This window comes from Talpa occidentalis, unplaced genomic scaffold (genome assembly GCF_014898055.3).
Source record: "Talpa occidentalis isolate TD23 unplaced genomic scaffold, MPIMG_talOcc4v2.1 talOcc4.5, whole genome shotgun sequence".
NCBI lineage: Eukaryota > Metazoa > Chordata > Mammalia > Eulipotyphla > Talpidae > Talpa > Talpa occidentalis.
Window position 1 is genome coordinate 102,887,483 of NW_023604861.1, and position 14,157 is coordinate 102,901,639.

Genomic DNA, 14,157 nt, shown 5'->3' on the forward strand with positions numbered 1-14,157 from the left:
ATTAAGTTGAACCATATGAAACTGTAACTAATTTTAATTTATTAAAATAGCAATTTCAGGGCCTCCCTGGTGGCGCAGCGGTTGAGCACTGGGTTTGATCCCCAGCCGCCGGGCGAGGGTCCACATGGCGCACAGACCTCTCCTGCCGCCCGCTGCTCCCCTCAGCAGTGTACCTCAGTCCTTCTGCCTGCTCTGCTCCCCGCTCTGGCTCTGGTGAATTCTCTCACTCTCCCGCGCTTCTGACTGTACCCAGTGCTTGTATGGATAAATAAATAAATCTTTAAAAAAAAAAATGGCAATTTCACGTGGTTCAACGTAGTGCCATGGAAAGGATTATTACAGAAGTTACTCAAGAGCATTAAGGAAAAAAAAAAAAACAACAATACTACAACTTTAATTAAGCAGATTTAATTTCCCTGAGATCATATTATGTAAACTGCACAAATAGACCAGTGATTTTTAAACTTTACTGGATATACAAAGTAGCTAGGTAGCTGTGAAAATGGTCCCCATAAGTCTGAGGGGGGGCAAGCGCTTGCATGTCTACAGGGGATGCTGATACTATGGGTCCTCAGCCAGGCTGAGCAGCATCAGACTGTTTAAGAGGAACTATAAGAAAGAGTCAGCTAAAAAGGAATCATGTGCATAAAATGCTGAAATCACTAATGGATAATATTAAAATATTTCTCTACTCTCTCTAAGATCAATCTTTGGTTTTCAGATTTCCATGTGTCTGATTAATTATAAACTCATTAAATTTATAGGCTTATTTTAACACTGAAAATAGTGCTATGATTTTAAAAATTAAAACATGGCTATATTTAAAAGCTCCTAGGAAACAAGCCTATTTTCTGAGAGTAAAAAAAGCTTGTCTTTGGAGAAATTTTTCTGAAATTCTACTTCATTACATAAACCCCTATTTCTTGTCTATTGAGTTGGATATCCACAATTTAGCATGCTTCTGAATTTTATATTGTATTTCATTCTCATTAGTAGCACTTGGCACTTGAATAAAAGTTCACAATTACAACACAATAGAAAGTTAATATTTTTCTTATAGCTGGACAGGAAAAAGGATAAACTTTAAACTTCCAATTTGTTCTTTATCATAAACATTTGAGCTTACCTCACACAACTTCTAAAACTACAAGAATATGTTTTCTGCTTTACACATAATAAATATTAAAGTTAAAGCAAATCAATGTATTAATATATTATTTGGAATTATCAATGGATTGGGTTGAAAACAGGAATAATATCCTAGTGGACTAATTTAGAGGACTTTGCTGGCTGTGTGAGGGAGAAAGGAAGTTCCTAAACAATTTTTATTGAAATTAACATCATCCATACAGTCAGCAAGTGCCTTGCAAGCAGCTCCCTGTGAGTTTGTACTCAGCTCACTCTGGGTCTCTCAGCTGGTCCCTTGGGCAATGTGTTTGGAAGGGTGATTCACTCTAGGCCTCACAAAAGGCATATTAATATTTCCCTGTAGATCACTACAGTGCTCTGTCTGCAGGTGTGGTAGTAAAATGAAATGAAGGAAATTATTTTCAATACAAGATGCTGAAGAATTAAGTTCCTCCAACGTGGCATGATGCCTGACTCTCTTACTCTACATAAATCATTCCTCTTCAAAGCATTTCTGTGCTTTGGCTTCTATCACCAGACTGGTAGAGTGCTGGCCTCTAGAAGCAGATCTGCATGCCTGACATCAGGTAGATTTGTCAGAAACACAAGCTCAGCTGTCTGTGGAGTGTGGGGTTTCAGAGGTAATGGACATGGAACAGACCCCACAAAATGCTTTCTCCTATGATTGCACACACTGGAATTATACAATTAACACTGATTATACAATTCTAACAGCTAGCTATTAACAAAAACAACCAAGTTTCTGGCTTTTATTTTAATCAAGAGCAGTATATCTCAAAATAATTATTTTTCTAATAAGAAATTGCAAGTTGTGCTTACTAAACATAGGAAGTTTCTGGGCCTCACCTAGGCCCATGAATTAGTCTCTGAGTTTTAACTAGTTCCCCAGCTAGAACAAGTATTCCTAATCTTGTTAGGACTTTCCTGTTGTAATAAAGCAGCTTCTCCAACTCTAAGATTTTGATAGCAGAAAATCTCCTTCTTAGCTTATGGAGTCTAACATGAAATCTGGGCCTCTCTTCATTTAGTAGGGAAATCCTTGTGGTCTCTTCCCTGCTTGCACATATTATGTTCTGTTGTCCCACCATTATTTCCTTATTCTGTAGTGGGGAGCATTAACACTCTTGAAAATTTTAACTACACTGGCCCAGAACAGACTTAGGTAAATATTTAATATCTTTCAATTTGGAAAAGCTTTGCCCTGATTTTAACCTTCCTCCATCCGGGTCTGACTTGGATGCCACCAAAACAGTCCCTCAGATGTAGTTGTTTCACTTACACCATGACCCCTTCCAAAGCCCTTTTCTCCTCATGCCTCTGTCCCTCATTCATACACTTTGAATTTTGTTTTCTCATGTAGTCCAAATCAGTTCTATTCACTTTTTAATTTATCACTTGTATCACCACTGTATAGAGGTTTGTTTAGTAACATTATAAAAATAGCCACTAGGGCTAATGCTGCTCCCAGACTGGGGGGGCCACAAGGGCTAACCTCCTGGGCAACTCCTGAGAGGAGGGGGGCAATGATCCGGCCCATCGCTGTCACTGACTGCCCCACACCGATGAGGGTGCCGCTGGCCTGGATGCCCCCGACAGTCAGCTGGAGGTCTGTAATGCACGTCCTGCCAACGGCAGTGGAGAAGGAAAGGAGGGTCGAGGAGAAGATGACCATGCTGGTGGTGTGTGCCGTGGAGTAGAGCAGCAGCAGCAGGAAGGTGAGCACGTTGGAGTGCAGCAGGATGGTGTGCGAGTTATGCTTGTACAGCCGCATAAGGGGCCCCAGGGCAAAGCCCGCAAGGGCCCCTATTGCGCTGCTGTAGCTGATGAGGTAGCCTGTGGTCTTGGGCCTCACCCCAAAGCGTTCCTCAAGGGCCAAGACAAAATTACTATGGTAAAGCATGATCGCCACAGCCATCAGCAGGCGCACTAGAAATATGTCCCACATCTCAGAAAATATCAGGCTCTTCATATTCTGTAGTGTGGACACCACTTCCATCCAGGGCAGCCGAGCTTTCTTCTCACTCGCCGTGGTCTCATGAGTGGTATGTGCTCCCAGCATTTGATGGTCTCTATTTCCTAACCCCCCACCATGCTTCCTTAACCACAGGCCATTCTTTGTGCTGTCTAGTTTTACTTCATTCCATGGAAATAGCCAAACCAGACCTGTTAAAACGGCACAGGATCCTGTTTCAGTAGGCTGAATGCACGCCATTCACACAGTGTTCCACAGGGGAGAAACAATTATTTGTATTAGATTACTATTCTGTATTTCTGTATTAGTAAATTTACTAATTTATATTTTTTAATCCAATTTCTAACTGTTCCCACAGCTACTTCTACTCCACTTTGATAGCAGGGTTCTGCTATTCACATTTTAGAAAAAAAGCATCTATACCTACAAAACATTTACTATTTTCCCCTTAGCTCAAGAGCCAGTGATGTTTTCCTAAATCCCTTTACATCTAAATTCTTATGTTTTATGTTTAAATTCTTCCCTTCATTAACTTTCTGATTCTCTGCCTATCTACCATCCATCCATTCATCCATTCACCCATCTATCCTCATGCACCCACACACTGATTATTTACAGAGCACTTTCAGAATGCTAAATCCTGTACTAAACACTAAGATTATATTAATAAGACATGGCATAAAAATCCTGCCCTCAATACAGTTAACAGGATGCTCCCCAGGCTACTATCACTCTCCTACTCCTCTTCTAAAGTTTTCTTGGCTGAGTGGGGAGTAGGAAAAACCTGACACCAAGGACTTGTCAGAAAGTACGTTTGGTTGGGAAGAGACAGATTTGGAAGAGCTATGAAGAAAACTGGATTATTTTAGACATAATGATCAAGGAAGACCTCTTTAAAGAAGCAAATGTTTGAGACTTGAATCAGAAGAAAGAGTAAGTAGAGATAAGGGGAGAAGTAACAGGAAGTTACAGTGCTCTCCTGTGGAATAAGCCTAGAATGCTAAAGGTCAACTGGGAAGCTAGTGCAACTGAAGTCACATGGAGGGAGGCAGAGAGGCCAGGGCCAGTCGCCCATGTGGGGCTGTGTGAGAAACATGTTCGTTAGCCTGGTGGGAAGCCACATGAGGTCTGCAGCAGGGGAAGACATGGTCCAACATTCATTTATAAATAATGAGTCTGCCTATTCTAAGAAAAACAAGTTGTAAGGAGATAAGAGTAGGTAAACTGGTCAGAATGAATGCATAAATCAATCTTCTCACAATTAAATGTCAACTTACCAGCATTGAGAATGAAGACAGAAAAGCAGATGAAGGCTGTTAGATAGAATCCACCATCTAGTTCAGTAAGATACCCTCCAACCATGGGGCCTAAGATGAAGCCCACACTGGATGCTGTATTAAAATGTCCAATTACCAGTGGTCGTTCCTTCTCTGCAACCAGATCAGAAAGCAGAGCCCTTGAAATGGAGAGTGTGTGTTTAAAAATACCTGCAAGAGAACAAGAAACATGTTCTGTCATGTTTTCCGAGTCAAAAGTGTCTTGCTTGTAATCCTACCCTTTAAATGTTTCTGATCTCTACTTTCTCTGAATGTCTAGAGCCTGTAGGTTCCATCCCTAGCCTGTCTGCACATTTAGTTGGTTATCTTCCCTTTGGCAACCAAGAGGTTGAGCCCTGTTTGTCCACCACCTCTCCTGATGTCCCAGTGTATCCAGGCCTCTGTTAGCCAACTGTAATTCATAGTGGCTCCTATATAAGAGCTGGCATTCTGTAGTCATTCACTCAGTGAACAAACATTGACTGTATCCCTACTCTAAGTCTGGCACTGTCCTTCACCTGATCCTGAGAATAATGCAAGAAACAAGGGGGGTGGGGGTGGATCCCTGTTCTCAAAAAGCCTGTGTGTGTGTGAGTGTGTATGTATGTATATGATGACATATCCATCTAACCAATTCCTACAATTCCAGCAGATTTTCTACTAGTAAGAGGCTTGTGAATATATTGATTAAACAAACTGAGAGCTGTTATCTTACTTAATGAGATTAAAGTGCATTTAACAGCTTTATATCCCTCATACTTTGCTTACATATTTGACTTATATGCACTCATATACCCATATGAGTAAACACACTCATAAATACGCTAATGGACTCTGGTGAAATATGTGTCCTATGATTTTGATCAATACATACATAGTGGGAACTCAAATGCTGCTGTGGGCCTGCCCAAGTTGCTCCTACGTGTGACGTGACACACGGCTGCTGGTGGTCTCCTGTGAGAAAGCACTGCTCCGTGCATTACCATACTTAAACACACTAATTAGTCCTGGGTTCTGATCCTGTTTTGTCTCAAAACTTGAGTGGGCCTTTTTCTGATAACCAGCAACCAGATCTTTGAGAAAGAAGCACACAGATCCTTATTGGTATTAGATAGAATGATTCTCTCCATCTATTTCCTTAAATGTGAGAAAGGATTAGGCTAGAAGCTAATCTAGGCCTTGTAGGAATTCCATGATAAGTTCTGAATAATATGGATGCCAGTTCACCTTCCACACCTGAGGGAAGAGGACTATGGTAAGAATATCTGTGAGCAACCCAGACAAGCCTTCTCCTGCCTTTCAGAGGTGAGCAGTGGACAGAAGAAAGAAGAGAACACAAGGTGTCCAGCTCTGGCATTTTAACCTCAGGCTCACTTTTTCGACACAAAGAACTAAACTTACAACTGAGCTTGGGCAGCAGAATCCCAGCAAAACCCTCCAGGGCTCCCTCATGCTCATGGACCATCAAACACTGCAGAGGTTCTATGGACATGAGAGCATTTTTCTGTATAGCTTTCCCTGATGGCAAAGAGTATGGTGTCCACATCACAGAACTATGCTGTTCAAACCAGGCTCACTGCATATTAAACAAAAGCATTTAATCCTCCCCATAAATCTCTACCCATTTTGTAAAAGAATGTAAGTTCTATTCATCTTATCTGTTTCTCCAGAGTCATGAGTAGCCTTCTCACCAAATGGAGGAGCATTTTATGTTGTAAGAAGAGACACTGCTATCCAAACCAAGAATATACAATAGCTTCGATGCACATGCAACAGCTATCAGTTGATTTTTGTAAGTAGTAGTTGGGCTTGTGAGGGTGGCTGATCACATTTAAAGCAAAGACTTTCATAAAGCATTTTCTAAAGTCAACAAAATGTCATGGCATGAATTTTGGAGTGTGAAATCCAAAGACTTTCAAAGTAAGTATACATATCACAGAAATGGTGCAGAAATCCTAAGTAAGCTGATAAACTATATGTTAAAATGACGTATTTTATGCTCTATTCCTTTGGGTATTGGTTTAAAACAAGCCCCATTTCAAAACTATGGGCTTTGACAGGGAGAGAAAAGTAACCATAGAGCTGTCAAAGGCACTGAACAAATTCTCACTGACTGAAGCTGACAGGTGGACAGTAGGCGAAGGTCCTACTGCAGATTAGCATGCTTTATCACAGAGGCCATCAGGGCAGCACTATGTACATGTATGTACATGTAATTGATTTGTTTTGAATGAAAACACGCACACACAGGCAACTTACCCACAGGGACTCTAGCCAGGGTGAACAGAAACACATTGGTTGATGCTCCAAGAATAAGGTAACCTAGGGCGCTGAAGAGAATGCACACTAGCAAGGAAGATCGTCTTCCCACCACATCACTCCAGCAGCCCTGAGAAAGCAAGAAATACAGAAATACAGAAATACAGAATACAGAAATACAGAAATCCTTTGATTCACTGTAGAGCCACCACCACTACCAGCACCTCAGAAATGTCCCCAATTGGGACATTTCCTAGTGGAAAACTTCAGGGAATTTGGTTTATGATCCTTAGGTGCTCAATTCTGTAATACCATTTATCAAAATAAATTATTTTCTTTGATCTTTCCACAAGTAGAAGGGTAATATACACTTAGCTGTCTTTACAGACAGAAAATTTAAGATAGTCCCTATGATGACCTTCATTCTAATTACTCCTATACCATCTGATATTCAGCATTTATTTACTTCTTTGGTCACTAAAGCAATGACAGATAATTTTTGTATAAGAAATAATACGGGCTCAGAGTAGATACTGAGATTAAGTGACTTCATCAAAATATTTAGACTCTATGTCTTAATTTCCTCATTTTACATGAAAGGGAGATTCCAAACTATTTTGCTGAGTTATTGTAAAGGCTAAAAAGAGAATAAAACTATTATTGTTATCACAATTTGATATATAAAAGATTTTAAGATCAATCAAGAAATAGTTTTAGTTACCTAATAATTCATTATGGAATCTGAACAAATTTCATGTTTTACAATTTATTTTACAAGCAAGTGACTATCTGAAATGTATAGTACAATTTGAGAAATGTGAGACCAGCAGCTATTGAGATCAAGGTCATGGCTGATAATCTTTGGGATTACACTGTTCTGTTTGAACTGCCTAAACAGCCACAGGGCGCAGGTCTCAAGGCCACAGTGGCCACTGTTGTGTGCACAGAGGAGCAAGAAGGGCAGGTCAGTTAAGTATTCTGAATTTCAAATTGAGGAGTCAGAAATGGAGTGACAAGCTCAGCTCTGGGTCTTCCTATCCCAATCTCGATATACAGCCTGTCATTCCACACAGTTCCTTCTGTCTATACCTTAAGTTATATGATTAATAAGGTTGAAACACACAATTTCAAATAGAATCTTAGGGGGCTGAATGGATATTTGATTATTGTCAATTAATTGAATCAAACAAAACTGGTAATAACTTCTGTTACCAATCATTTCTCCTAGTCAAAAGTTATCAGGGCGTCATGGGAAGAACATGATATAAGTCATCAAGTAGATTCTCATTCTGACTCCATGTGGTTCTTCCAGAATAAGTCATCTGAGTCCATTAGGCCCTTGTCTTCTCGGGTGTCAAATAAAGAGCCATGATTGAAGGATCCTTCTTGACCTAACTATACTGTATTTCCTAATCATCTGCACATCTTCTTTCCTTGTAACCATCAAGCCTCCAATTTTACTGCAGCAATGAATGGCTGCCAGAGGTGATTAACTATGCTTTTAAGACATGCTGCCGGATAAAAGATAACTTACCACCATCGTGCTAGAAAAGAGTTGTAAAATGCCATAGGAGGAGCCTGCAAAAAAAAATCAATAACATCAATAAAATAAGCAAGACCCATTGCCTGAATGGATTAAGGTGTTAACAATCACATAGAAATTAATGAAAAACATTAGAGAAAAAAAGACAATTTTTAAGATTACACCACATTTTTTAAAATTTTTTTTAATAAATCTTTTTCTTTTTTTTTATATTTACTTATTTATTTATACAAGCACTGGGTACAGTCAGAGGAGTGGGAGGGTGAGAGAATTCACCAGAGCCAGAGGGGGGAGCAGAACAGGCAGAAGGACCAAAGTACACTGCTGAGGGGAGCAGCAGCAGGCGGCAGGAGAGGTCTGCGCGCCACGTGGGACCCTCACCCCATGGCCAGGCTCTAACCTGCGCTGCAGAGGCTGCAGGCAGCACTCAACCGCAGCACCACCAGGGGAGGCCCTACCCCACATTTTTTTTTTTCAGTTAGGAGAACATAAGTACTTCAGTCTGTGAAGAGTGTGTAGTTCCCACTGAGGAGACTGCACAGAGAGAACTCAGGGGAGTAAACATTTGAATCTTGGAAAAATTCTATAGAGTCTTAAAATTTTAATATTATCTCATATCTCAACACTTCAGTTTTACAAAATTTAATTTTATAAAGAACTAAGAAAGGTTTATGGAGAGCTTTCAGCTTTATAACATCCTATAACATGTCCCCTCTGCTCTTCATAAGAACCTTCAAGCTCCTGAGGGTCCAGGATAGTTTCAAGCACACTTTTCAAAGAAAATACAAATCATGGCATGGGCCAGGACTTACCAAATATTATGCACAAAATGGTCCAAGAATATTTGCTTTTGTGAATGATCAAGGCTTAGTCTTAACAATTTCTCATTAGTTAGGACTGTTCTAAATCCTGCTATTTCTACCTCTTTAGTAAGTCAATGACTTTCAATGGAGATTTTATGCTGCATAGATACAGTAACCCTACGGCACCTCTAAGATGAATTGGGGGTGGGGTGAAAAACTTGCAACTAATTTGCCTGCTTGACCACAAATCCATTTCCTGTATGGTATGATTTCTGTAGATTCTGTTTTTCTGGTCTCTCGCATTAGGTTGCAGAGTTCTGTAAGGAGGTGTCTACATCTACTGTTTAACATACACAGCTCCTTGGAGAGCCTCACTCAGTACCTGTGACGGGACTGGTGGTATGGGGTGCTGGAATAATGCTCAAAAAAACAAAAAACAAAAAACAAAAAAAACAACTACATTAGCTTCAGGGTAATATTTTTTAATATTCTGAAAATTCATTTTATCCCACTTTCAACTTACTTTTGGATAATATTTAGCTATAATACTGATTTTTTTTTTTTTTTTGTGGGACCCTCACTGGTGGCCTGGGGTCAAACCGGCGCTGCAGAGGCCCCGCAGCCTCGCAGCCCAGCGCTCAACCGCTGCGCCACCAGGGGAGGCCCAATACTGATTTGTTCTTAGGTACTTAATTCAGGGGATTTAAAATTCAGTGCATGGAAAATGCACAGTATTAACCACTCACCTACTATTCCAGCAAGTGTTGGACTTGCTCCAAGAGATTTGACATGAAGGCTCAATAAAGGGACAACCATGCTTACACCAAACAAATCCTAAAAAGCAAAACACTGATTAAATCAATTTAGAAACTGAAGCCTAGTTGCTTTTCAAGTGGTGATATTAACATAGACTTTTAAAAAATAACATCAACATCAAAAATTTTGAGCAAACAAGAAACCATAATTGTATTCTATAGTATGTTGTACACATCAGGTTAAAGTTACCAACAAGTCCAAATACACTGTATACAGCTGCTGCCTGTAAGTATCTGGGTCACCCTCACCTGAGTTTAGTTTTTTTGTAGTGATTCTTAATATTCAAGGAAGGATGTGCTGCAGAAGTTCTTTAAATAAAAAAAAACAAAAACATCTGTATGGGTAATGAAATAGGAGAGGTGAGTAATGCATACTTCTTGGCAAAGAAGTACTTGTTTAATAATATGAATTTCCTTCCCAAGAAAGTGAATGATCTGTGATTTATAGTCTATGAGATAATACTTGAAATGAAAGTCTCAGCAAAGCAAGAAGAAAAAAAAAGGGCAATGCTGAGTGATGGCCTTATATTTAATATCAAATAATCTTAAATAGCTCAAATTTATGCTACCAGAACCATAATTTAAATTTTAAGATAACTTAAAATTTCTTTTGGGTAGGAGCAGTTTCTTTTGGGCATTCCTACCTGCTTTGTTCACTCAGCCTAACTGATATTTGATACCATTTAAAAGACTCAAAATATATCAGCTACCTATTGTATTTTCTGGATCTTTCAGAAAAGGAAATTTTCCAACAAAATTTTTTTCAAAAATTTTCCAGTGCCACTTGTCACTTTTTATTCAAATGTTTATTCTAAACAAAGGCAAGAAACCAAATATTTAAGTAGATAGGCTGAGATATAAGGGAGTCTCACTGCTAGCTCTTTCCCCTCAGGAAGTTCTGCTCTAAAAAGGTCTTCTCCTTTACTATAAAAGGCAACTGCTCTCTTGTGGAGTCACAGTTCCCTCAAAACCACCCTTTTTGAATGCATTTAAAATTTGGCAACTTGTCATGTGCTAGTAACCATGTATAAGGAAATCAGACCAGAGGGATGTCAACCTTCCAAAGAACAGCTACATTCCAAAGTTTAGGACCCTTTTCAGGAAATGAATGCAAATATTTCTTGATTTGTGAATTATTTAAAAAAAATTAACAATTGACTAAAGCTGAAGAAATGGAATTCAAATCTCACCAGGAGGAAAGAAAGGACTAAAATCCTAGATCCTAGCAAATCTTAGCATGTAAGCCAAAAAGGGCCTAAGGGTCATCTTAATCATTTTAGTCTTCATTTCTAAACAAATTAAAACTTGGAAGCACAAATAAGAATTAAAAACAGAATATTTTGTTAAAATATTTGTTTAATCTTGTTCCCTTCCTCTCAATTACAAACCATTTTCCCAAAAGTCTTAGGGTCTTTACATATCTAAATATATTAAAAATCATAATTGAATTATGTGTAATATTTCCTAGATTGTTATCTAACAGTCAACAGATCCTTCAAGGATACCCAAAGCTATATATAATTGTTTACATTTTCCATTAAAAAAATTCCTACTCTTAACTTATGAAAAATCTTTTATTTCCCTCTGAAGATATTAGCGACCTAATGCTTTTCCTGAATATCTTATTAAAATTTTATGACAGCCACACAAGATTCACTATGTGTACAGCACAAAGAAAATATGTGAAATGCTCTGAATATTCAGATCTGTATTGCAAGTCTGACTATAATGAATGATCTGTGAATTTGTTTTATTTTAAGCTAAGACTATTTTGAATTCTAGGTTATCGTGGTTTCCAAACTCTATGAACCATATTCTGGATTTTCCAGATGAGGATGCAAATGCTTTTCATTTGGCAGAACCACACAGTAGTACTACCTGGGATAAGACAGCAACAGCTTAGGGTCTCCATGTCCAACCAGAAAGGGGATGACAGCTACCTCCCCTTTCAAATTTGAAAACCCGTCCCACTCAACTGGTTTTGAATACTTGTGACTAGACTGGAAAGCAGAAGAAGCATCTACATCCTGAGACTGAACTAAGAAAAAGATGAAAGCAAAGGAAGTAAGAGTGCCACACTGAATTAAAAGACACTGAGCCTAGAGGTGAGGTCTGCAATGTCAACTAGAAGAAAAGGCCCTCTCTATATCACGGCCCTCCCTGAGTGTCCACAGTGGTATGCTTACTGTGATTTGGTGAACATGCATTCATGACTGCCTTGACTGTTGAACACTTTGCTAAAGGAGAGGAAAGGTCAACTGCTTACCTGCTTCCTTCTTCATTAATATGGCCATTGTCCTAACTCTAGCGAGGTACAGGACTGGGGAGAAGTTGTGGTCTTAACCTGCATCTAGGCAGAAAACATAATTCCTTTTTTGCCAGGGCCTAGTCCCTTAAGGACCTGAGGTAGTATTCTTCCAATGACACATAATATGACCGGTTCCATTTGATCTCAAAGAGGAAATCCTACTAGATACTGATCCAAGTGCCCTAACCTAAACTGGCTCAGGACTAGGACAACTGAACCAGGTTTAAACTTGGAAAGAGGGGGGGAAAAAAAAAAAAAAGGCAGTCTAGGATTCCTGCAGATAGTGATTCCATGAACTACCAGCATAAACTTTCTAAAAAGATTATAAATTCTTCTGGCAAGAACTTTGTATTACAGTGATGTAGCTCCACAGTACCTATATATAGGAGGTTTTCAGAAATTCTACGAATAATAGGTAAATGCATGGATGGAAGAATGACTTGCCCTAACATACGCTCAGCTCTCTAAGCTTTCCATTCTAAATGGAAAGAAATAATTATCCTTATTAAACCAGGCCACACACACACACACACACACACATACTCCAAACAAAATCAAATCTGCCTTGTGCAATATATAGTTTGTCAAAGGCAGATGTGTATGAGTCACTGTGACTTGACTTTTAAATGTTCCAGTCTACTGGTAACTTTAATGAAAATGTGCTTAATTCTGTCCAAGTGGGGTCAGCAAGGGTGATCTCCCTGATCTGGCCACATAAAAAGGCCTGTGTGTTGTTACTACAGCCACTGGAGCAGCTGGGCTTTCCCAAGCTTGCCCTGGAGCCCAGGATCTTGGTCCAGCAGGCACCCACCACAGCATCTAACACCTGGCGGTCACCCTGGAGCGTACCTGTCCACTAGTCATACCCGAAGCAATTGCTGGCGTGTGTCAAACTGCAGGGAGGGGCGTGGCGCCATGAAGTGTGGCCAGTGAAAGCACGAAGGGCAAAAGGTAACATGGGCAGGTGTACAGTGACGAGGATTATGGGGCAGGAGCAGGTGTGCGAGGGTGGGAGGCACCACGGGCACGTCGCTGGAGGCTGCCTGGGTGAGTGTTACATCCGCCTTGGGCACTTCAAGAAAAAACACAAAACTGGGTTCCAAGTCTGGGACTCATTCGGTTCTTCGCCCCCAGCCCAGCACTCACCAAGAAGCCCACCAGGTAAAGGCAGAACAAGAAGCGGCGGGTTTGCAGCGGACTAGGAGCCCCCGCCTCGGTTCCTGTCCTCGACTTCCGCCGCGATTTCTGTGTCTCCGGGGCCAGCCCCGGGGCAGACCGCAGGGCCCGCTCGTGGCCCGGCCAGGGCTCCATGCAGACGTGGGCAGGGGGTGCATCGACGCCCGCAGCAGCCGCCGGGACCCGCCTCGGCGCTCCGGCCCCGCCCCAAGCGGAAGCGGGAGGTGTGCGCCTGCGCACAAGGGAGCACAGCGAGGCTGCCCCCAGGCGGCGGGAGGCTGCAGGTGCAGCTCGCGGATTGCACGCACCTCGAGGCAGGGGCGGGCACCTTGTCGCCCGCGGCCAGGGAAGGACGCTCCGGTTTCGTATGGTAATAATAATGCCCTACGTTTCCTTGGTTAAAGACCCTAATGTCCCTGCCATTGGAGGGCGGGAGGGAATTGTGTGATGAGCCGTACCTCGGAATGTGGAGGGGGTGACCTGCGCTGGGAACAGTTCCAGCTGGTAGATGCTGGATTTAGGGCACGAGTTGATTGACCCAGAATAAGTTTGATTTGGCCCCACCAAGCTTCAGTTTGCCTACTTGAGAAACAGGAGGAGATAATGTACACCATCCTCACAGCTGTGAGGAGTCTGAGGATGCTTTACTGGACACTTCTCTGGTGCTGTGCAGCGTGAACAAGATATATCTCAGCCCGAGTCTCAAGTTTCCTGATGTACAATAAATAAACATGGTAAATAGCAAACAATAAACATAAAATATTTAAAGAATAATACCTCAGTGAATACAAGAGTGTACTGACAAGTGATATAAGA

At 40.9% G+C, this 14,157-nt stretch overlaps 1 protein-coding gene across 1 annotated transcript; it reads right to left on the reverse strand.

Annotated features, from left to right (window-relative positions):
• Positions 1-397: 397 nt before the first annotated feature.
• Positions 398-13,487, reverse strand: MFSD9 (major facilitator superfamily domain containing 9). The gene is made up of 6 exons (XM_037528026.2): positions 13,312-13,487; positions 9,789-9,876; positions 8,231-8,274; positions 6,697-6,826; positions 4,399-4,608; positions 398-3,312 (listed from the first exon to the last, which is right to left on the reverse strand). Exons 1-6 carry the CDS (start codon positions 13,474-13,476, stop codon positions 2,522-2,524), a joined length of 1,428 nt encoding a protein of 475 aa, XP_037383923.1. The 5' UTR covers positions 13,477-13,487; the 3' UTR covers positions 398-2,521.
• Between the last annotated feature and the right edge of the window lie 670 nt (positions 13,488-14,157).